The sequence below is a fragment of the Manis javanica genome, chromosome 7 (genome assembly GCF_040802235.1).
Source record: "Manis javanica isolate MJ-LG chromosome 7, MJ_LKY, whole genome shotgun sequence".
NCBI lineage: Eukaryota > Metazoa > Chordata > Mammalia > Pholidota > Manidae > Manis > Manis javanica.
In genome coordinates this window covers 105,211,837-105,237,785 of record NC_133162.1, presented here as the reverse complement: position 1 = coordinate 105,237,785, position 25,949 = coordinate 105,211,837, and the positions used below count along the sequence as shown (strand labels likewise).

The 25,949-nt window shown below is 38.7% G+C and overlaps 1 protein-coding gene across 4 annotated transcripts in view; it reads left to right on the top strand.

The window, feature by feature from the left end:
* The first annotated feature begins 15,616 nt into the window (after positions 1 to 15,616).
* The window catches only part of ZRANB3 (zinc finger RANBP2-type containing 3), a 331,095-nt gene continuing 320,762 nt past the window's right edge, over positions 15,617 to 25,949 (top strand). For 3 of the 4 annotated variants that reach the window (XM_073241364.1, XM_073241366.1, XM_037020790.2), the window contains exon 1: positions 15,735 to 15,903. In XM_073241364.1, coding sequence (XP_073097465.1) covers positions 15,872 to 15,903 — 32 coding nt within the window. In that variant the 5' untranslated portion in view covers positions 15,735 to 15,871. Of the gene's footprint in view, positions 15,904 to 25,949 lie in introns of all 4 variants that reach the window. The other variant, XM_073241365.1, reaches the window with a different exon arrangement.

Genomic DNA, 25,949 nt, shown 5'->3' with positions numbered 1-25,949 from the left:
CCTGCCTAAAGCAATCTACAGATTCAATGCAATTCCTATGAAAGTATCAACAGCATTCTTAAATGAACTAGAGAAAATCATTCTAAAATTCATATGGAACCACAAAAGACCCTAAATAGCCAAAGCAATCCTGAGAAGGAAGAATAAAAGCTGGGGGGATTATGCCCCCCAATTTCAAGCTCTACCACAAAGCCACAGTAATCAAGACAATTTGGTACTGGCATAAGAACAGAACAACAGACCAATGGAACAGACTAGAGAGCTCAGATATAAAACCAACCATATATGGTCAATTAATATATGATAAAGGAGCCATGGACAAACAATGGGGAAATGACAGCCTCTTCAACAACTGGTGTTGGCAAAACTGGACAGCTACATGCAAGAGAATGAAATTGGATTGTTGTTTAACCCTATACACAAAAGTAAACTCAAAATGGATCAAAGACCTGAATGTAAGTCACGAAAGCATAAAACTCTTAGAAGACAACATAGGCAAAAATCTCCTGAATATAAACATGAGCAACTTCTTCATGAACGCATCTCTTCGAGCAAGGGAAACGAGAGCAAAAATGAACACATGGGACTACATCAAACTAAAAAGCTTCTGTACGGCAAAGGACACCATCAACAGAAAAAGACATCCTACGGTCTGCAAGAATATATTTGTAAATGACATATCTGACAAGGGGTTAACATCCAAAATATATAAAGAACTTACATGCCTCAACACCCAAAAAGCAAATAACCCAATTAAAAAATGGGCGGAGGATAGATATGAAGAGATGGACAATAATCCAAAGAAGAAATTCAGATGGCCAACAGGGACATGAAAAGATCCTCCACATCACTAATTATCAGGGAAATGCAAATAAAAAAACCACAGTGAGATATCACTTCACACCAGTTAGGATGGCCAGCATTGAAAAGACTAAGAACAACAAATGCTGGTGAGGATGTGGAGAAAGGGGTACCCTCCTACACTGCTGGTGGGAATGTATAAGCTGATTCAACCATTGTAGAAAGCCATTTGGAGGTTCCTCAAAAAACAAACAGAAATACCATTTGACCTGGGAATTCCACTCCTAGGAATTTACCCAAAGAATACAAGTTCTTAGATTCAAAAAGACTTACGCATTCGTATGTTTATCGCAGTACTATTTACAATAGCCAAGATATGGAAGCGACCTAAGTGTCCATCAGCAGATGAATGGATAAAGAAGATGTTGCACATATACACAGTGGAAAACTATTCAGTCATAAGAAAGAAACATATCCTATCATTTGCAGAAACATGGATGGAGATGGAGGATATTATGCTCAGTGAAATAAGCCAGGCAGAGAAAGACAAGGCCAAATAATTTCCCTCATTTGTGGAGTGTACAACGAAGCAAAACTGAATGAACAAAGCAGCAGCAGTCTCACAGACTCCAAAAGGGACTAGTGATTACCAAAGGGGAGGGGTGTGGGAGGAAGGGTGGGTGGGGAGGGAGAAGGGGATTGAGGGGTATTATGTTTAGTACATGTGGTTGTGGGGGTCATGGGGATGACAGTGTAGCACAGAGAAGGCAAGTAGTGAATCTGTGGCATCTTACTACACTGATGGACAGTGACTGCAATGGGGTATGGGTGGAGACTTGATAATTTGGGTAAATGTAGTAACCACACTGTTTTTTCATGTGAAACCTTCATAAGAGTGTATGTCAATAATACCTTTATAAAAAATAAAATAAATTAAAAAATAATAATAAATAATCAAAATAACCTGAACAAACTATTCATGGAATGGATGTTAAGCAATGATAACAACAAACTAGCTATTAAAATGTTCTACTTCACAAAGCTTACTTCATTTAAAAAAATATATCCTGTTCTACAAAGCACTACTTTTATTTTTTTATGTTTCAACCTCCTTAAAAGCCACTTAACTAATACACAACCTAAATAAACACAGTGCTTTGCCATTTATAAAAACAGGTAGCACCAGGGACCATGTTGTCATTCTCAAGTCACTCATATATGTAAATTCTGGGACTACAAGTGGTTAAGTTGCCTATAGTGTGAAGAATTTAAAATTTGGATTAGATCAAGTCATCACATTAATGGATAGGTAGGTTTGCTTTTATACTTACAGTATATAATTCCTTACCAGTAAGTCTCAAAATTCTGAAAGAGCTCTTGCATAGTAGACACAAAAGAAACTAGTGAATAAACTGAAATAATTTTTCAAATATTCCATGGACAACTCATGGTAAATTTTCTACTTCATAATCAGTATACTCTGAGTAGCTCAGGTTGACTTACAATATAGTCATAAATACTAACATTTAAGTCAAGAGGCAAGGTCTTCTAAGTACATAATTAGTTTTAAGAAAGTGGCAATTCTAAGAGTAACATTATTAATTCTATAAGAACAAAGTATGCAGTCTGACTGTAATAAGTCTGACCAGCTACCTGTGTTGAAATATTCCCCAATAAACTTGCCTCCATTAAGTTCCAGGGCTTAAAAAAAGCACATTAACTGATGTGATTAATTCATTTATTGGTAGTACAGTATAAAGGTGGATTTGGAGTTTGGAGACCCATGTTAAAGTCCTGGCTGGGGTGTTAACTGGTTATATTAAGCAACCAGTTGATTATTTAGGTAAATAACTTATTATCTTTGAAACACATAATGCCAAGTAAAGAATTGTGAGAGAAATGAGGGTAAGATGAAAAGTCAAATTTTATGATAAGATATGTAAAAGCAATTCAATTAATGGTTACCTGACAACTAATTTTCACTTGGTTCTCTACTGTGCATTTAAAAGTAAGGCATAATCCCATGTAATCTTTGAACATCACATATTTAATAAAAAGATAACCTATTGAGACTCTTGCTTCTCCTTTTTCATAGCATCATTCCTGCCCTATCTTTAGGCAAAACTGACCAAAGACAGGGGAAAGAAGAGGAAGAAGAGAGGAGAAGAAAAAAAAAGGAAATGGAATCTACAGTTATTAATAATATGGAAACTTTGCCTCAATGGATCCCCAATAAGTCTTGAGATTCTTGAAGGCAGAGGTATGTCTTTAAAGACAGAAGCAATCTAATTAGTAACCATTTCTGTGATTTACTGTAATTTTCACAAACAAAAACATCATTTATCCCTTATCACAGTACCAGCATTTTTGTTAAGCATTTTCACAAATGCACATAAACCAAGAGAAAAAGTAATGAGAAAAGATGATTAAGTCCTTTCTAAAATTAAAGTATAGGTGTTAGATGCCAATTACACATTAGCTGTACTTAACATTTAAGTCAATCCTCTTAAACTGTCACCTATTTTATCACTGGGTTTCCATTTCAGTAGTAAGGTAAATGGAACCAAAAAGTTGTATGGGAGAGGTATGCAGTTTTCAGAAAAGCCAGAATGCAATTTTCATATGCCACAAATACAGCCTGAATACTAGACAAAAAAAAAAAACTTTAGTTTTTCTGACTTAAATTTCAAGACCATCATTCATTAAAAAGAAAATCAACACTCACAAAAAGCTGTGGAGTGTGTACACCAGACACTGTACCAGGATAAAATCTTTGGTGTAATCTAATACAGCAGTCAGAAAACTTAATTCTTAATTTATCATAAGAATTTAAATTTTTTAATTTAAAACTTTAGAGCTGGAAAAGATCCTCCAGATCATAAATATATGACTTTAAACTTGTGTCTTTTAAACTGCCATTACAAAACTGTAACAGAAGTGATAATCTTTCTTTTTTAAAAAAGCAAAATATGTTGGTAACTGAAGAAGTTATGACCCTCTGGCTCAAGGGTAATTCATATAAAAGTTAATCCCAAATTCTTTATAAACTTCCACCTCTAAAATTCAATGACTATATAGGTTGAAATGCTAACTTTCTAGGAAAGACACACTCTTAATAACACCTAATTTAATATAAACACCTAATGACCTAAAGTCAGTCAATGGATTCAGAAAAACAGGGTAATTCTAGAGTTTCAATAAGAATGTTCAAAACTTTTTTTAAAAAAGGGGCAGGGGGCTGATTTTATATCTCCTTCCTAGATGCTCTTCATATTACTAATAGCAAGAAAAAATAAAAAGTGTGATAGTATTCTCAGTTAAGTAATGCCTTAATTTTGTATTAACAAAAATTCAAGAAGTAGGAAAAGAATGGACTAAGAAATGAGCAAACTGGGTTTTGTGCAGTATATTGCATGTTAGCAGGTATTTCTAATTTAAAGATTTAAAACTTATTCTCAAGTATTCTTGTGAGTCACATACCTTTATCTATAATGACTAAAAACCAGAAACAGCACACAGATGGCCATCAACAAAACAGAAAAATGAACTGTACATTTATACAATAAAATACTGTTCTGTAATAAAAAAGAACGATTCATACATACAACAACATGATAAATCTGAAAAACATGTTTGGAGAAGATGTCTTATATAAGAGAGTACATCCTGTATGATTCCATTTATGTAAGTCCTAGGAAAAGACAATAAAATATATAGTGGAAAAGAACTGTAACATTCGGCTGTTGTTTCTTGGGGTGATAGAAATGTTCTATATAGATAGACATACAGGGAGGTATACAATTTGTCAAAACTCACTGAATGGTTTATTTGTGATTTTCTATATGCACAGCTACTTATAAAAAATCAAATATTGAACTCTCGGTAATTATATGCATGCCAAAGTGTTCAGAGTGAAATATACTGATCCTTGCAATTTATTCTGAAATGTAATTTATCTTTAAAAAAAAAGAGGGATTGACAGACATAGAGCAAAGCAAATAGAGCAAAATGTTAATGATTATAAATTAAGTAATCATCAAATTTTGTGTATTCTTGGAAAAATTTCAGTAGCAGATCTCTCAAAAGCAACCCAGCTGCTAGAAGACACTGGCAATATGCCTACATACAAGTAGAAAACAATTTTGAACTTAGCATTCTATATTATCAATCAGGCAATATATTATCATGATGGCAAAATAAAAGACTTCTCGCATATAAGGTCTCAACAGGCTTACTTCATAAGCAAACTTTCTCAGGAATATACCTCAGGTGATTTATCTATTAAAAAGAGTGTAAAAATCAAGAAAAGGAAGGATCCACAGGATTCAGCAACCAGTTGACTCAGCCTAACAGGGCAGTGAAGAAAAGTCCCAGAATGAAAGCAGAACACATGTATCCAAGAGAAAATCTCTGAAAGAGGCCTCCATGAAACAGAGACTGAGTAACTTTGAGGATATGTTAATGGTACAGTATTGTTTGTCAATCAGAAGAAAAGGCAAGTAGAAACTCCAAGAAAAGTGAAAAAAAAATTACAAGAAATTCATGCATCTAACATGTAACAGAACAATGTGACATGATTTTAATAAACTGATGGAAGCATAAAAAATTTAGTGCTAGAACATTCTAAGCTCTCAATTATCAGACTTAAGAATCCTGATAATAAAGCAATAAATAAAGGATCCACTATACTGATTTTTATGTGTATGCATTCTTTTAGTTTTAAAAAAGCTTTAAAAAAATACAAACTTTCCAAGAATGCAGCAGTCCAGTTTGAAAAAGACATATGCACCCCTATGTTTATCGCAGCACTATTCACAATAGCCAAGAAATGGAAGCAACCTAAGTGTCCATCAGTAGATGAATGGATAAAGATGTGGTACATATACACAATGGAATTATTCAGCCATGAGTAAACAAATCCTACCACTTGCAACAATATGGATGGAGCTAGAGGATATTATGCTCAGTGAAATAAGACAGGCGGAGAAAGACAAGTATCAAATGATTTCGCTCATCTGTGGAGTATAAGAACAAAGAGAAAACTGAAGGAGCAAAACAGCAGCAGAATCACAGAACCCAAGCATGGACTAACAGTTACGAAAGGGAAAGGGGCTGGGGAGGAGGGGTGAGGAGGGAGGGATAAGGGGGGAGAAAAAAAGAAAGGGGGGATTATGATTAGCATGTATAATGTGTGTAGGGGCACAGGGGGGTGCTGTACAACACAGAGAAGACAAGTAGTGATTCTATAATATCTTACTACGCTGATGGACAGTGACTGTAAGGGGGTATGTGGGGGGAACTTGGTGATGGGGGGAGTCTAGTAAACATGATGTTTCTCATGTAATTGTAGATTAATGATACCAAAAAAAAAAATACAAACTTGCCAAAAGTTAATTTTATAAATGTAGAAAGTTTTATATTGGCTAAATTTTCTATTCCAGTCAAAAAGCAAAACAAAATACAAAAAAATTTTACAAACTGTTGAGCATGCTGAGTAATAAACAAGATGTTTTTTATTTCAAAAGACAGAGAAGTCGTCAAAGTTACCCAAGTAAAGACACTTAAATCTGAACATCAGTTTTCTCAAATCAACTTGATTGTTGTCAAAATGATTTAAAAATCAGTTTTGAAACTCTCTCTCAGAACATTTGTTTCCTGTGGTTGTACCACCTTAAGACAAAACCTAAAATCACAAAGATACCACTGCAGTCTAGCTGCCTGTTCTGCGATAAAGTCTAACATGCTTTGAAGACTACATTTAATTTCTCAGCCAGCAACAAAATGAATACACCCTCAAATCTCAGGAGTGCACTGAACAGGGAATACAAAGGGGAGATAAGTACTTTTATTCAGGACATCTATAGGGTTACTCCTTCACCCTACCCTTTTTTAGGATAACTGGGCCATGTAGGAGGGCCTTGGGTCTGGGCAGGTAAAGTCTCCCATCCCTACCCACACCTTAGTTTTCTACTGTCTGGAGCTACAAGGGGAGGGGGAGAAGAGACAAGTGACACTGAAACTGATGCACCTTTAGGATAACATTTCAATTTTGTTTGTAACCAGTTAGTTCTCCTTCCCTATATTAAAACAAAACAAACTGTTAATCTGAAAGACTCTGAAACAAAGTATTATAATGTAGAGACAAGAGGTCCCTCAAGAATGCACTTCTCACTAGAATAATTCAAGCAAAGGTTAAATGATTGCCTAATTTGTGTCATGTCGGAATCCCACAAGACCTTGCTCAAAAGGCAGGAAGAGGCCCTGGAAGAAGAAAGGAAAGGAAAAAGCTGCCCACCACAGATAATTGCCACCACTTACCCATCAGAACCACTAAGACTGGACCAAATGATTTCTCACATTCCAACACAAAGATTTATCTGCATAAATGTACGTATTTTAAAGTACTACTGCATCTTTTGGTTTAGCACTGAAAAGACAAGAAACCCTTTATAGATGGAGATTAAAATTTGGGTGTAGACTTTGCAAATGTCCCTTGAAGTCCAGTACATTTGGGATTTACAGGCTCTCCAGTGGAAACAACCCGTTTAGCTAATCAATATGCACAGCTGACTGTCGCAGAGCCACACCAACGTACTCTTAATGTACAGTTCATTCTTGACAACACAGGTTTGCAATGCACGAGTTTACTCATATGCAGATTTTTTTCAATACTTGGAGATTTGTGACCATTAAAAAAAATATTTTATTTTTTCTAAGACTTTAAGAATAAAGCACATAATACATATACAAAATGTGTTAACTAACTGTTTACAATATTGGCAAGGCTTCTGGTCAACGGTAGACTATTAGTAGTTATGTTTTTGGGGAGTCAGAAATTATAGGTGGATTTTTGATTGCATGGAAGGGGGTTGGCACCCCAATCCGCTGTTGTTCAAAAGTCAACTGTACTTGTTTCTTTAAATCCTGTCGTTGGGAAAACACTGAATATCAGTAAACAAGGGTAATTCCATTTCCACCCAAGTGTGTCCCCATTTCAAGGCCTTTGTACTTTTGTTTCTTTCCACCCAGAATGTTCTTCCCTCACAGAACTCGTGGTTTGTTCCCTCACTTCATTCAGGCATTTGCTCATATTTCAGGAGGTCTTTCCTGACCCTCTAGTAAAACAAACCCTACACCTCCATTCTGTCCCTTTTTAACCTCTCATCCTGCTTTTATTCATTGCAGTTATTTCCATCAGACTTTGTATCTTATATATATTTGAATTCTTTGTCTCACTCACTAGAAAATGAGGGCAAAAGTTTTTTTATAACCAATACAGGGTACAAATAAGTTTTCAATAAATGTTTGCTGAATGAATGCTCAATGTTCATACACTTCAATCACATCACTTTAGATTTGAAGATAAACTCAAAGTTAGTACTATAATGATGTAGAGTTTTAGTGGTGAGTTTTATATTTTGTAGTTTCCTAATTTTTAACAGTTAATAGCAGAATTGGAGTAAGGTGACATCATTTTTACTCCTTCCTTTTTTTGATCCTTCTTTTTACTTATTATCATGATTTGTTAAAAGGACTGATAATAGAAAACTTATGAATAAAGTTCAGCTCTTAAGTAAATACCACTACAATGAACCAAATTTACATACAGTTTACCATGCTGTGATATATAGGCTGTTAATGGAAAAAAATGAGGTAATCAAATATAATAGGTTGACAAGTACAAATGAAAGAAGGCAAGCAAACATTTTTTGGTGGTTTCTTTATACCCCAAACTTAACAGGTGTGATGTCCTCCTTACAAAAACCCTAACAGGTAGTGTCATTACTCTCATTTATAGAAACACATTAAGATACTAAGCAACTTTCTCAAAATCACATCAGCTGTTAAGAGGCAGATTTGTGATTTTCAACCAAGTTTTTGAATTTTCAAATGTACACTTTTTTTGGACAAGTCAATCTGTAAGTGTACTTTTCCTCTACATATCTGTGTGCTGCCAAACTGTCTTACAGTTCCATCAAAACCGCATGTCATATCGGAGCAAATGCAAAAGTAGATATGAGAACTTAGCAATACACTGATTAGCCAGACAATTAAGATTTGCAAAAATGTAAACAATGCCATTCTTCTTGCTTAAGGTTATTTGTCCTGAAATATGGGATGTTGACATACAGTAAATTTATTCTTTTTAAATACCTCAATTAAAAAACTCTTAATATCGTTAAAATGGCAATATTCATCAAATTGCCAATTTAACCTGATACAATCTCTATCAAAATCCAAGCTGGCTTCTCTGTAGAAACTGGCAAGCTAAACTTAAACTACATAGAGAAATAAAAGGGACCAAGAATAACCAAAACAATCTTGAAAGAGGAGAGCAAAGTTGGAGGACTCATATGTTCCAATTTTAAAACTTGTTACTAAGTTACATAACCAATGTGGTACTACTGGCATAATGATGGACATATTAATCAATGCAACACAATTTACAGTTGAGAAATAACCTATGTTTATGGTCAGCAAAGATCCCAAGACAACTTAATGGGCAAAGAACAGTCTTTTCAACAAATGGTGCTGGGACAAAAACTGGATATCCACATATAAAAGAATGTATTAGGATCTCTACCTCACACTACATACAAAAATCAACTCAAGATGGATTAACATCACCCATATCACAGAAAGCCTATCTTCCCCAAATTCGTGGTTTATACCTTTACTTCTGACTTACACACATTTCTCCTTGTTTGCTTTAAACAATGTATTACTTTTGTACTAAAAGGTATAGTCATACAGTAACCATAGTGTAACTTAACAAGCCCTTAAATCACCTTTTTCCCTTAGTTGTCATTTGCTGGTTTTATATGTCTTATGTCTTTACAAGAGGATACAATCTTTTATTTCACTTTACATCTCATAAGTTTAAAATGTAAATATCTGGTTAAATAATGAATGCACACTCTTGACAAAACCCTTTCGTAACAACTGGAAAATGAACGATATAGATCGCTGATATCAGATCCTTTCTAGATTGTATGAAGAAGGGCTGGAAAGCAGATGAGCAGCAAGTCTAATAAAAGGAGAATGAGAAAAGACAGAGCATTTAGGGAAAAGAAGGCATATAAAATGAAAATGCAAACTGCATCTTGGGTATGTTTGATATAGGAGTATTTCTATTTCTAGTGTGCTCAGGTGCATGTGAACGTGGCTTAGTAAAAATAACGAATAAATAATACAAAATGTATGAAGGTATTTTGCAGAGGATATTTGTTTTATAACTGGTATTTTTTTCAACACTAGACAGGAACATATATGCAAGTAAGTAGCTGTTTTTGGTACTTGACCTTCCAATTTTTAAATAATTATGGATTCACAGCAAGTTACAAGAAATAGTACAAGCTACCATGTACTCTTCTACATCTGTTTTTCTCCAATGAAAATATGAGTATAGTTCAATATCAAACCAAGGATTGACATTAATATAACCCCCAACTTTCTCCAGATTTCACCAGTTTTACATGCCCTTATTTGTGTTTCTATGCAATTTTATCACATGTATAGATGTATGTAATGACAACCCCTATCAAGATCATCTATCCAGAGCTGTTCCATTACCACAAAGATACCTTGTACTACTTCTTTAGAGCCACAACCATTCTGCTTCGCCCATCCCACTTTATGCCTGGCAACCACTAATGTGTTCTCTATTTCTATAATTTTGACATTTTGAGAATGCTACATAAGTGGAACCACATGGTTGTCCCATTTTAAGATATTTTTCACTTGGCATAATGCCTTTGAGATCCATCCAAGGTGCTGCATATTTCAATGGTTCATTCCTTTTTATTGTGGCATAGTATTCCATGGTATGGATATAGCAGTTTGTTTAACCATTCACTGATTGGAGGGCATTTGGGTTGTTTCCAGTAAGAATATACTTATTTATAAACGGTTCTGCAATAAGCATGCTTCTTTCCCAAGAGCACTTGTAAAATGAGGGCCTTGTGCTCATTTAAGCCATTTTGCATACATGTTCAGATTTTTTTCCCCCACAACACTAAAAATTTTTTTTTACTTAAATCCCATGGTTTCTCTCCTCAGTGTGGGCCAAGGTAGCAAGATAAATACGTAGTTAAACCTCTAGTTCAAATGGTGATATTTTATACAAGTTATGGAATTTCTTTTAATGCAGAAAACAGGTAGGTTAGGGAGCTTATTGCACAGATAGCCCACAAAAGTAATTTGTATTTGTCATCAAACTAAAGTTGGGAGAAGTCAAATTATGGTACTTTAAACTCTTAGACAAGGCAATCTCAAATTACTTCCTTCAGGAAGAAAGGTGGAGAACAAAAACAAATGTTTATTTTCCACACTTAATTTCTTTTGGAGTGGAAGTAGTTTTAGAGAGTGTAGATGAAAATATTAGTCAAGCAGGCTATGAGAACAATCATTTAAACATGCTATGTGGTCTAGTATTTATGAAATAAGGCTCAAAAAACCTTACAACTTGCTCAAAGAAGTGAGCTTACAGGTAGAAATTTAGAAACAGTTACAATCTACAATTCAGAAGGTAAAGACAGAACAAAGACCGTAAAGTGTGGGCTTTCAAAACTCACAGGTAAAAATTTAAGTTAACAGGCATATGTGGAGGCTAGGTATGAAGCATTAAAGGATAAAATCTGGGAATAAAAAACCAAATTGCTGTAAAATAAGGTAGAGAACTTGCTTTGAGCTAGGATGAAATAACCCATCCCTTATTTCAACCATCAGCCAATGACTATCTTAATTAAATTCTGGAAAAGTTACACATGTTGATGTCTTATCAGGTATAAGCAAAATTGTTTGATTTGCAATTTAATTGATTGATATGTAACATGTCCTTATTTTGGAAGCAAAACTAATAAAATTTTGTTTGATTACATGATTTGATTCTTTGCACATGCCTGAATCATTAAAAAAAACATTACTGAATTCACAGGGATTAAGTGGAAGGTTATTTTCTTTTTTTAGAAAAAAATTACTAAGTGTTAATAGTGAAATTTTCTAATTCAAATATCAACAATATATTACAAATTCTTCTTTATTACTGCAACATTTTAAGAATGGAAAAAAAAACTTAACTCTAAGTGCTCCTTTATTTCTGAGGATTAAAACATAACTAATATAAATGGGTATAATTAGATATTCTAAAGTGCTAGTACAATCTTTTATTACTCGGCAAGGGATGGAAATGCATGTTTTCTGTATAGTATTTAAAAAAGCTTATTTCAGTTTCATAAAATGTTTTGCTGCTGCCATGGAAGGCCCTTGAAGGAGCAGCCAGCTGTACTAATTTCAACATCTTGGGAGACCCACCATAATGTGTATCTCAGCTCACCATTCAGCATAAGATGCAGTGGCCTTGTACCCTGGCCAGGCATTACTGTCAGAAGAACTTCATTAATAGAACTGTTTTCACGCTAACTTTAAATGTGTCTTACTGAACACTGATATGTGTAAAGACTCAGTACATTTTCAACAGTGTCTGGGATGAGGAACAGTGTGTCTGGCATGTTGTTTCACACAAAAGAAACAATCAAGTATTGATAAATAATGAGAATTAAAAACAGCAATAAAACCAAAGTAGCCTATGGCCATAATAAATTCAAATGACTTGCTTAATCTTAACTGTGTATTAGAGTCCAACTGTTGCTTGCCAGTAGCCTGAGAGCCCACAAAAGTAATTTGTATTTGTCATCAATGAATATAGAAAGCAACTATATACACTAGATCTTGAAACACATTAGCTAAATAAAATTTCAGATATTACAATAACTTACCAGTACAATAATTTACCACATATTTAATTCCACATAATCCACTTGAAACATATACCAGAGGCTCTTGAATTTTAATGCAAAAACAAGAAAAAAAATTCCATAAAATAAACAACTCTTCTCTATTTGATGACCAATTTCTCACATTCCTTTCACTTTGAAAATGGCCAGCTGCAAACTGCACTTAAGTTACTTTATAAATAAAAACCGTCAAAATCAGAACATGATCTGAGGCTGCAACACCCTGTTCATGTAACTTGCTCTCTTAATATGTATGAAAATAACAGTATTTAATCATCTATACTGTGTGTTAGGCCCAATGCTAGGGGCTTTACATCACCTCTAATCTTCACAACTCCATGAGTTAAGCGTTATCATCCCCATTTTATAAATGAGGAAACAGAAATGAGGCTCATAGAGGGGTCCCACAGCTAATAAGAGAATGTACACGTTTCCTGTATTTTTATCAGCCCTTTCAGAGGACATGACACCTGAAAACATCAATTATAAATTCATCAATTAACAAGTTTTAAAAAGTGCTATGCTGAGCGATGTATGTGCTACGAGTATTTTGTAGGGAACTGAGGGGACTTACCTTCCAGGGTTATGTGTCTCATTTTTAAAATTTTAAGGCATATCCAAATTTCTTCCAGGTCCTGAACCTATGGATCTATGCCAATTCTGTATTAGTTATGGAACTAGGTGTATTAGTTACAGAACACGGAAGATTACTATGGCAGTATAGACTTCTCAGACCCTGAAGAAATGGTCTAACATCTAGTCAAAACTGAGATATTTCTTCCCAACCCAAATTATTCTGGTAACAAGTAAACCTCAAAAGTAGGCCTAGTATTTCATTTCTAATTATGGACATGTCTACAACAAATTACAGAATCCATTACTTAAGACATATACACCCAGGCAAAAAAGGAGTGAAAAGATGAGCACTTAAATCGATATATGAGGACGAAGCATTTGCACTCAAATTTTGCCTAAGATTTCAAATGTTGTTAAATTGAAGTGTGTCTAATTAATCTAGTCACTAATACTGGTATCCTACTATATTAAATATTACATAGATCTTATTGATTCAAATATTATAAACAGGTTTCCAGTTTGATTTTAACCTTTCATTACTCAAAAGTTCTTGCAATCAATGACATTTAAGCTTCAAGTAAATGGTTTCTTCAGTTACAGAAAGGCAAACTATAACCTTGGAGATATATATATATATACATATATGTATTCGTTTCCCCTGGAAAATCATATTAGAAAAATCATCTTCTATTTACTAAGGGTTACTATTTGAGAAAGCACCTCCTCACTTTTTTACTAAGTTGACTTGCTGTCCCTGGACAATTATACACAGGGCATGATAGCCCGAACAATTTAAGTTTCTACATAAAAGAAACTCAAAGAACAGAGGCACTCTCCTCTGCACCTCTTAACAAAAAACGAGAACGACAAAACCTTGAAACACACCAGGATTTTGGAGGGCAGTCTAATGCTCAACCATAATGTGTGTAAATCTGACCCTGGGGTCCGTGGCACTGACAGTCATTCAACTTTCTTTTTAGTAATTCCATTGTGCTTTTATTGGTACCACAGGCAAGATGCACCTACATTTCACCAACTGATCGGAATGCCTTATTTCCTTTCTAAATTTCTAAAAATTTCTCCCGGGGCAGGGCCGGGGCTGCGGTCGTGGTGTGGGCTGGGGGGTCCGGGGCACTGGCGCCAGCAAACCGAGAGCGCAGAACCCGCACGGCACCCACTCCCGGCGGGCCTTCTGTGGCCGGTTCCCGAGTCCCTGGGGCTGCGAGGGCAGCAGCAAGCAGCCATGGGAGGGACTCGGGAACCTTTCCTCTGCCTCCTACGCTAGGCCTCGAGGGGTTTGCTTTTTCACATGGCCCCCGGGTGGGGGCGGTGGGCACAAGGTAGTGGATGCAGCTGCAGCCGCAGCGGCGGGCCAGGCGAGCCGGCCTCCCTTAGAACCCGACCTCCCGGCGGGCTGGACGCTGCAGCAGGTCGGCGGGCCTGGCTGGAGCCCCGACGGCTCGGCTGAGGCGGCCACCTTCTCACATCTCTCTCTCTCTCTCTCTCTCTCTCTCTCTCTCTCTCTCTCTCTCTCTCTTTGCCTGCCTCCTTCTCCGTTAGCGCTACCGGTTGGCGGACGGGGGAGGGGAGCGAGGCGCGTTATTCCCGGGAGCTGGAGGGGGGAGGGGAGGGCATCTCTTACCCGTGTTACTGAGGAGGAGGAGGCGGCTGGAGCGCGGCGCGGCGGGGCGACGGCGGGGCTGGGTGGGTGCAAGTGAGAGTCTTACGAAAGGGAATTAACCCCATCACCAGCCCGGACACCGGCTCCAGCGGCAGCCGCGGCTGGCAAAATCCCGCCCCTTCCCACCACTAACCCCCGCCTCTTCATCGCATTGAGGGGTAATCGACAAATCATAGGTTGTACATTCTCGGAGTGACACGAGGACCACCCAATCACGCTGGAACAAACGGCCTTCTCTCCACCCCTTTATCTCCTGGGCCGCGGGAGAGCCTTGCCAAGTCTCTCTCCACCCTCAAGGGTAAAAGAACCAATCAGTGGTAAGTAACCGCCCTTGAAGGACGCAAAGGGCAACCAATGGTAAAACTAAGAGGACAGCCATTTTGCCCACTTATAAAAGAGCCACCTTTTCCCACGAGTTAGAGGCTTGAGGTGGGGGAGTTCTGGGAGTTTTTACTGACCTGGAGATAATGGAAATACAACCATATTCCTACAAGGAATATTTACAATGCTTTATAGAAGTAAGGAAAATTTTCATCCTCCATGTGGGAGTAAGTGAGGAACGCTGCCTAAGGGCTGGGCTCCTCTTAGCGGTAACGGGTTCTAAGCCGAACACCTGGTTTCTTCAGCCTCTGTGAGGGAAGGCGGGGCGAGTGCCCTTTCGTCCTGGAGCCGACTACAGTCCCCAGTGTACTTTGCTTCTGCCCATATTCTTTCTCCCTTCTACTTCCCGCGATACCTGACGGGAATTGTAGTTCTCAGGCCTCTGCTGCCTCGTTGGTCAATGAGAAGGAACAAACTTTTGAATAATTTGGCGTTTGGGGTGGGGATCTAGTAGCAAGGCTGTAGTGATTGAATCCTTTTCGCCACCCTACCAGGAAAGAGAGGAATAGAAGAACAGGTACTCGAAAAGTTTTCTCAGAATACCGGAGAGGTTTTAGGTTCCCAGTATTTGCACTCTCTTACTTTCAGTTTGTGCCTTTGAAGTCACTTCCGCTTTGGGCGGACACATGCCAAACGTATGGCGGGAGTGGAGACCAGCGAATACACCAGGTGTGGCCGTCTCAGGGTGGCGCGGCGGGCCAGTGGGAAGTTGAACGGAATTGAATTGCATTTTAGGAAAGAGTGGGTGAAGTGGGATGGGGTTAGTTCCCAAGTCCATGATGCCATTCCACTCCTAGTCTTAAATTCTAGAGTCCCATTTTTCTGATCTGACTTGCTCACCATTAGATTCCACCCATACATTTGTGGAAGGTGCCTCTAAATGCCTTTAGCCGCTATCCGTGAGTAAAGCATGGCTTCTTAACACTTTGACTAAAAAGAACGGGCTCGGAAGTTCTGATCTAACTCCTCCCACTTTCACAGACTTCTAAAAGCTGGTTCGAAGGAGAAAAGCTACAAAAGGGCTCCGGATTGATAATAGTGGTTTCATTACCATTCTTTTTTTTTTTTTTTTTTTTGAGTATGCTTGACTCACTTGTCACACAAGTGGTGACAGGGTGCTAGCCGTAATATACTGCTGAATGAAGATATTACTATAAAGATTTCGGAGCCCATAGTCTAGTAAGCTTAGCACATTAGGGTCTGGCTTATGCCCCCTTTGGGATGCAAAGTTGAGTGTATTTTGGCAGTTGGACTTTCCCTTTGAGATGCCTCGAGATACAGAAGGGGTTAACAGAAAAGGCCTTATTTCCCCAGGCCTGATGGCTTTCGTTCTTAAACGCTTTCCCTCATCATTTTGACTAAAACTTTCTTAGATAAATTCTAATTCAGTTTTCCCTAGGATTTCACTGAGATTTACTCCTATTAATCATCTTGCAAGTATTTATTGAACACTTACTGTACTAGGCACTATACCAGAATTTGGGGGTAGAAGAATGCCAAAAAAGACAGGCTTTTTGTCCAGGGGTAGTGAGGAACTCAAAGAAAATTATCGGTAGTGTTACTCTTTCTATTAATCTCTCTAAATTAAGTAAAGCCTTAATGAGTCATGTTTTGTGCTGTTTATTCTGTTAACCTTTTCCCGTTCTACCTGTGAATTAAAATAATCATATTTCCTTTTTTCTTTTTACTGAAGCACTAGTAAGTCTGTGTCTAATATTCATGAGTGGCGTTTATGTATCAACTGGGTGATAATTTTAAGATGTAATCCTTCCAGATATAGGAATGTAACCACACCTTTCAGCCAGTGTTGTGGGGTCCACCAGACAAAGCATTATCTCTTTCTTTTTCATGCAGTTGCGATTTTCTGTGTATTTTAGTGGTATGGTCTCCTGTTGATTTTTAGGTTTTGTTTTTTGTTGTTGTTGTGAGCTCTTCCTTGGTAAATCAAGTTAATAAATAGTAAAAGATGGCCATTATTTTAATGTTTCCTTTGAGCCAGGAATGATGTTAAGTACTTTAAGTACATTTTTGCTGCAACAATGTCCAAGTATTGTTATGTTATGTTTGCAGTTGAAGAAATTGGGGTTCAGTGAAATTCAGTAAGACTGTAAAGCCTTGTCTAGTAGATTTGGAGCTGAGATTCATATTCAGGTCTGTCTCATTCCTGAGCTCTTAACCTATTCTGCCTCTCAAATATTTATTAATTCCCCAATATGTTCTAAACACATAGAATTGTAAAATTCCAGCTGAGCATTCTGGCACAAAATGCAGCTTCCTTTTTGAGCTATCCTTTGCTGTGCACATAATACTTAAACTCGTAGTTAAAAACATGTAAATATAAAAAAGAAAGTAAAGGTTATTTGTAATCCTATTACTCGGAGATACCACAATTAAATTTGTGAGTAGCCTTACAAGTATCTCTCTTTTACAGGTTCAGACATATGTGTGAATGATATCATACTACTTTGCTCTTTTGTAAACTTTTTTAGAACTCAATAATGTACAGTGAATATGACTGAATATATAGCAGTATTATCAATTTTAATGGCTCTCTGGTATTTCATTGTTTGTCTCTAACATAACCAATTCCTAGCTGATGGATATCTACATTATTTTTAATTAACTTTTCTTTTTGACTGTGATAAAAAACATAAAATTTATGATTTTAACCATTTAAAAATGTACAGTCCTATACAGTAAGTATATGTACTGTGTCATGTAACAGACGTTTAGAACTTTTCATATTGCAAAACTGAAATTGTACTCAAAGAACAACTTTACATTTTTCCCCTCCCACAATCCCTAGCAACCACCATTCTACTTTCTGTTGTGAGAATTCAACTACTTAGGTACCTCATAAAGTGGAATTGTGCAGTATTGTCCTTCAGTGACTGGCTTATTTAGTATCATGTCCTCAAAGATTCATCCATGTTATAGCATATGACAGGATTTTCTTCTTTTTTAAGGCTGAATAACATTCCACTGTATGTATATGACACATTTATTTATCCCTTCATCTGTGATTGGACATTTAGATTGCTTCTACCTCTTAACCGTTGTGAATTATGCTGCATTGAACAAGAGTACGCAAATATCTCTTCAAGATCCTGTTTTCAGTTCTTTTGTATATATAATATATATCCAGAATTGGAATCACTGGATCAATTATTAACTTTTAAAAGCAGTTCTGATGTGAACATCATCTTCATATGCTTGCCTGATTATCCCTTAAATATTACTTTTTGGAGGTAAGCTTTTTAGCCAGAAGTACAAATTCCTCCTTAGAAATGTGCCCATTTTGTTTCCTGTTAACAGTGTTTGAGAAGACCCACTCCCATCTTTTGTTATCCACTCTGATTGTAAAAGGTGGCCTCATTAATTTAATTTGTATCTAATTCAATTCTGTTGATGTTGAGCATCATTTATATGGAGATTGTCCTTTTTGGTTTAATCTCTTTTTGAGTAGTCTGTTATCTATCATAGTCTCGTAATAAATAAATTACTTACTGGGTTTTTAACTTTTAGTCACATATTTAGCACGTCTTTACTCCCATTTTGAAATCTGTCTTTTAAACCTTTTAATGGTGTTTTTCTGTTGCACAGTTATTTTAGTGTTGAAATCTCTTTCATAGTTTCTAGTTTATTTGTGATGCTTTGAAAAGCTTTTGTAATGCTTAGAAATTAGTTAATAAAAACAGTATGTACATGTAATTTTTATTTGTTTTTACATTTAATTTATAATTTATACATAATTATGTTAGCCTCTGTTTTATTTGTTCTGTCTTTTCTTCAACTGGTACCATATACATGATCATAATTTTTGTAATGTTATAATATTTTGATGTCTAGTAGGTAAGTCTTTTCTTTTTTTAGACATTTTCTTATCATTCTCACACTTTCTTGTATTTTATTAGATGGATTTTGGTTTCATTTTGTCAAAATAATCTGTGGTATTTTATATTTTAAGAAAATAAAAGTTTGACAATTACGTAGATACTGAGTATTACTTAAAGAAAGGCAATTACTTAATTTCTTATTAGCCATACAAAATATTTTGAAGGCACAGTCAAGCCTTAATGGGGCATTCTGTGCTTTGTTAAGACATGTTTTTATTACAGAGTTGGATCTAAATGTTTGTAGTTTAAGAGTACATCTGATTGCTCAAATTATATAATCACTTTTTATATTGAGGCTTGCATTTTATAGTTGGCTTTCAGTAGAACCTGATGACTTCTGATTGCTTATCTCTAATTTATAACTATTCCACTATACCTCACAGCCTTCTCTTAAGTACTTCAAATTCAACACATCCCCTAATCAATTCTTCTATTTATTTTCTTTGTTCTCTTTCTCATTCGTTTATTTGGTCAAGAAATATTTTATTGAGCATCCACTAAAAGAGGTACAAGACAGTTTATGGTCCTTGACTTTATGAAGGCATTCTAATAGGAGGGAGAGATAAAATTCAAGTACACAGGTAAAAATATTGCCAATTGTAATAATTAAATTCTTTAAGGAAATCAACTAATATTAAGGAAAATGTGAGCGAGTCCAGTTGGGCTCTATTGCAGTATTCTAGTAAGGGCTTGGGATAGATGATGACAGTGGAATTGGAAAGAAACTGATGTGTTTGAGATATATTTGGGAAATAATAACAAGTGGATTTAATTTGGTTTCAGTAACTTGCATGGTTAGATGATTACTGAGAGATTGGGCAGGGAGTACATAAGTTTGATGGAAAAATAGACTTTAGTTTTGGACATTTATTTATGTATTATTTATCGAAGTGTCATTGATAAATAATCTTATATTGGTTTCAAGTGTACAACATGGTAGTTCAACAGTTACCCATGTTATTAAATCCTCACCCCCACTAGTGTGGTAACTATCTGTCAACATAGGAATTATATATGATATTCTTAAATATACTTCTTTCATAGCACTTACCACATTATGTTGCAGTTGTTTGTTTGTAACTCTTATTTCTGCCCTAGATTGTACTGGGAAGTGAGGCTTCAGTGGCACAAATTCACCTTTTTATACCATGTACCTTCTGCAATGAGTGATTTTAAGAAACAATGTGGCCTAATGGCAAAAAATTGGACTTATAAATTAGGCTAACCTGCATTCCTGGCTTAATATCACCAGTTGCTAACTTGTAATAAATTCCTAAGATCTCTGAACCTCAATTTTCTTGTCCTTAATGTGAGGATAATAATACTTCGTGAGTTGTTTTGAGAATTAGAGGAGTTTTTAAAAGTTTCCTAGTGCAGTGTGCCTCACAGAAAGAAGTCACTTCATAAGTGGGAGTTATTTTATAATTATTCTGAAAGCAATTGACTTTAGAATGAAAGATTCTACGGTCCTTACTTTTAAAGTAATTAGATATGGCAGTTTTTAAAGCCCCATAAGTGATTTTTCAAATATGTAATTGTATAATTTACCGAAAATGATCTTTTATCATTTTAGGGTATTCAGTTTTACTGACAAATGTGATTACAGTTTATAAAATTTAGGTAATAGATTTATAATAGCTACATCAGATATAAACGTGTAAGTAGAATGTACACTGTTATGTAAGCAATGAGTATGTTAAAATATGAAATAGGGTATATATTCCCAAGTCCTGATCAAATCTGAAGAGTTTCTATGATTGAATATGTGACTTTGTGTATAATCACTTTGAAAATATTTGAGTAGACAAGTTGACATCTGAAAAGAAAGGAGCGACACATAGCAGCAATTCACCGGAGAGTTCCGCTTTATTAGGGAAAGGTGCTGGGTTATATAGGAGGGGGCATGAATTGATTGAGCTGTCACTTCTACGGGGCTGGTGGCTTTTGGCTAGGTGCTGGGATTGGGAGGGGGGCGAGAGGTGATTGGGCTTCAGGTGGCGCCGGCGGGAACTGAGGACCCCGAAGAGAAGCCGGAAGTTTGCCATCTTACTGGTGGGGACCCTTCATTCCCCCCTTTCTCCTCTATGGGTTTGTGGACGTTGCTTTCTCTCTGGCTGCTTCCTGCTGAACAGGGGCAGAGAAGGGAGTGAGGGCTTGAGGATTGGGAGGAAAGGGTTGATAGGACTCCCCGCAGTAAGGACGAGTAGATGTGGACTTCTTCAGGTTTGGAAATCAATGAAGGTTCCCTGTACCCATAGGTTGGCTAAGAGGATATGGGTGTCAGGAGCCAGGCGTCTGCGGCTCCTGTTTCCAGGAACAGTTTCCAGTGGAGAGAGGGGTCCATCTCAGCGTGTGGTGAGGAGGTCACGTGAGGGTGAGGGATCTTCTATGGCCAGAAGCTGGTAGTTCCTGAGTAAAAGCTGGTTGAAAGCTTGATTAGAGATTTTTCCGACTTGGGATTTGATGAACTTTATTATACAGGGTAAGAAGAGACAGGCGAGAAGAATGATTATTATGGGGCCTGCAATGGGCCAGAGCCAGGTGAGGAGGGGGTTTGTTAGTATTGACGAGAATGGGTTGGAATTGGAAGCAGAGTGGAGACTGGAGGCAAGGTCGGTGAGTTTGGTAATGTCAGTTTCTACAATGCCAGATTCGTTGATGTAATAGCAGCACTCTTCACAGAGGAAGACGCAGGTGCCGCCCTTCTCGGCTATAAGCAGATCTAGGGCCCGCCGGTTTTGAAGGGTGACTTTAGCTAGCGAAGTGACCTGTCTTTGGAGAGAGGCTAGAGAATCGGCAGTGGATGTCAGGGCTCCCTCAAGTTTGGCGTTGAGATTTCTAACTGCCTATAGAGAGTGACCCAAGGCTTCTCCCGAAAACCCTGCCCCAATGGCTGAGGTGATCAAAGAGCTACTGACTATGATGGGAAGGAACACAGCTCTTTTTGTGCGCGAGGGCAAGGGAGGTTGGAGCTCAAGGAATTCTGCCATGCTGTAAAGTGTTAACTGTGGGATTAGGGTGACGAGAATGCAGGGTGTATCGGAGTTGAGAGGCAGTGAGTTGAAAAGACTGCTATTACACTAAAAGAAGTGTCCCGGTTGCGTCAAAGTCTTAGAGCCGGAGGTAGGGGTGTAGATAGAGAGGCAGTGAAGTGCGCTGGAGGGGGGTGGAGTTGGGATTACACAGTGGTGGATGGTGAGATTATCTGCGTATTCTGGTTCCCATAGGGGTATGTCTGCCAGGGGGCAGAGGAGTTGTCTTTCTGCATGGAAGGAGTAGTTGGAAATATTAAGGGGCACGGCGGCCAGCAGTGGGCGCTGTAGTGATGCGCACAAGAAACAATTGGCTGTGTTAAGGGTGTGGTTGAGAATGATGGTGGTGTCCTGAATGAGCTGTAATGAAGAGTAGGAGAAATGGGAAGAGGGGTGGGGATAAGAAGATGAAGAGGCGCCATCAAGAGTTTGGATAATGACTTTTTCGGAATGTCTGCTATCTGATGCAACTTGAGAGATCTGGGAATGAGAGGGAACATACTTTCGAGAGATATGAAGGGTACTGTGGAGGGTCGAGGACCCCCCGTAGTAAACTGAGGCTGTGACTCTGGCAGCCCATCGAGAGTCCCAGGGATCTGGGATTGATAAGGAGAATGAGCCGTTGGGATATTTCATGAAATGGTTAGAGGAGTAATACTGTGGGTACTGGAAGTTACCCATGTAGTGAATGGTGCAAGACCAGTAGGGACATCCCCTGTAGGTGTCTGGACATCGCCTGCAATAGGCTTGTTTTTGGTCATAGAGGAAGCAGAGGTAGGGAGAATAAGGGTAGCTGCTAGTGAACACTTCAGTGGAGGGAGGAAAGTGGAGGTATAAAGGCTCAGAGCAGCTTTTCAGAGGGCAGTCTGGTGTGGCAATGAGGGCAGTAACTTGTTTGATGCTGTGTGTAAGTCTGTCTGACTTTGAATCGCCATACAAAGGAGGCTGGGGTGGTGGGGAAGACAATAGGAATGAGGAAAAAAAGCGAGAGAGCAGTAAAGGAGGAAAAAGTCATGATTCGGGTATGGATGGCAAAGGGGGTGAACGGGATTTTGGAGGAAAGAGGACAGTAAGGTGAGGAGTCTGGAGGGAGGGAGAGTCTGTAAACTTTTGTAGGTTCAGAGATCTTTTAGGTGATGTGGGGACAGAATGGTAAGGGACGCTCTGAATGTCAGTTTATGAGCTTCTTTCTGCAAGAGCTGTCTAGCGGCTAATGCTCGTAGGCAGGGGGCCCATCCCTGAACTGTGGGGTCTAATTGCTTGGAGATATAAGCTACTGGGGCAAAGCATATTGGCCTAGGACTCCTAGAGCTTGACTGGACCTCTCATGAATGTATAATGAGAAGGGCTTCGACAAATCAGGAAGATGGAGAGCTGGGGCTTCTACAAGGGCTTGACGGAGCTTAATGTAGGAGTGTCGGGGTGAGGAGGATAATGGTTTTTTAGGGGGGCTCTTGCTGAGGTTGTATAGGGGTCTTGCCAACAGGGTGCAGGGAGAAGTTAGGGATCTACGTTCTAAAATATCTAGCTAGGCTTAGAAAGGGCCTAGAAAGGAAAGGATTTTTGTCTTGGTTTTGGGAATGGGCAGGTCAGAGAGGAGCCATTTTCTGTCTAAGATAATGGACTTTCTTTCTTGAGATAGAAGGAATCTAAGGTAAGTGATAGGAGAGGAAGAGATTTGAGCTTTGACGGGGGATACTCGGTAACTTCTGGAAGCTAGAAGGTTAAGTAGGGAGGCAGTGTCAAGTTGAGACTGTTCCCACGAGAGACTGCAGAGTAGAAGATTGTCTATGTATTATAAGGTGGACTTGGAGTGATCATGATGAAACTGTTTGAGGTCCTGAGCTAGGACCTGTCTAAAAATATGGGGACTATCTCGGAAGCTTTGTGGCAAAACTGACCAAGTCAGTTGTTTAGAATGTCTTCTGTATGGGTCCATCCAGGTGAACATGAAAAAATCTTGGGAGCAGGGGTCTAGAGGGATAGAAAAATGGGTCTTTGAGATCTAGGACTGAGAAGTGGGATGCTGAGGCTGTATGGATTTGGAACTAAGGGATGGATAGGGACAATGGCTATGTTGATGAGGCGAAGGTCTTGGACAAGGCGGCAAGATCCGTTGGTTTTTTTAACAGCTAATATGGGGGTATTAAATGGGGAGTGAGTGGGTCTGCTTGAATGATGGGTTGGAGGCCTATGAGGGCTGAAATGGTTAGGGGGTATTGGGCCTGACAGATATACTGAGAGGGGTCACATAATTTGATAGAGGCAGGGGGACATAGGGCCACGGAGGGGCTTGTAATGTCCCAAACTTTGGGATTTACAGGGTGTATGAGGGCGGAACCGGAGCTTTCATTGGGTAGAGGGGGGTCGTCGGCTAGGAGGGCCATCAGAAAGGGAGTACTGGGGGCTGTGGGAGTGGATATAGTTATGGAAACGTGGAGGAGGGAAAGGATGTCTCGTCCTAGTAAAGGGATGGGACACTGGGGCATAACCAGGAAGGAGTGGGAGAAAGGTATGGGATTGTCTTGGATTGTGCATAAAAGGGTGGGTGGGGGGTTTAATGGGAAAATCTGTTTACCTCCTACTCTGACTATAGGAGTAATGGCTGGCGTGGTAGGGCCCCGGTACTCTCACAAGACTGAGAAGGTGGCTCCTGTATCTAGGAGGAAGGAGATGGGGTGACCGTCTACTGTTAAAGTAACCCTGGGCTCCTGTTTGGTGATGGAAATGTTCGGGCGAGAAGCCCCCGGGCCCCATCAATCTTCTTCTGCCAGCCCCACTACGGCGGGCTTAGGATGGGGGTTGTTCGTCCAGCGTCCCCTTCGGGTGGTTGGGCAATGAGACCCCCAGTGGCCCTTTGTGTGGCATCTGGGGCATGGGGTGGTAGGAGATCTGGGGGAGGGGCACGCCCTTGACCAATGTCCCTCTTTTCTGCACTTGAAACAAGCTCTTGGGGGGGCTTGTTTGTAGAGGGGCGCCCAGGTTGTGGTTTTATCAGCTGGGCCAACATCTGGAAATTGGCCTTATAAGCCTTTTGTTTACGGCATTCTTTCTCCTCCTCCCGCTTATGGAAGACTTTAAAGGCCACTGTTAGGATCTCAGTCTGTGGGGTAGCGGGGCCCTGTTCTAACTTTTTGAGTTTAGCTTTAATGTTGGGGTAGCCTTGAGCTAGGAAGTATGTCATAAGGACATGTCTTCCTTCAGGTGTTTCTGGGTCCAGGCTGCTATACTGTAATAGGGCTTGAGTGAGTCTGTCTAAGAACTCGGAGGGGATTTCATCTCTCTTTTGAATTATGTCTTGGAGCTTTTGAAAATTGACTACTTTACAAGCTGCCCTTTTTAAGACCTGCTATTAAGCAGGAGGCAAAAATATCTCGAGAGCGGAGACTCATGGCGGTGTTATAATTTCAGTGTGGGTCTTGTTCGGGGACAGCAGTGGGGCCAGGGGGCTAGGTGGGGTCAGTCCTGTCGGTTTCAGTAGCCTGCATTTGGGCAAAGTCCCAAACTCGTCTACGCTCTTCAGGGAGGAGAGTATTGGCCAGGAGCATGAAAATGTCATGATGTGTGAGGGTGTAAGACTGGAGGGTCTATTGAAACTCCCTGATGTATGTCATGGGATCAGTGGAAAAGGAACTTAGGCGTTTCTTTAGTTAGGCTAAATCTCTTAAGGAGAAAGGGACGTGAACACGCACGATGCGTTTGGATTCTGCTACCTCACGGAGGGGGACGATAATTTTGGGAGGCTCTCGGGACTGAGTCTGAGGGGCACTGAAGGGTTCTGGCTCAG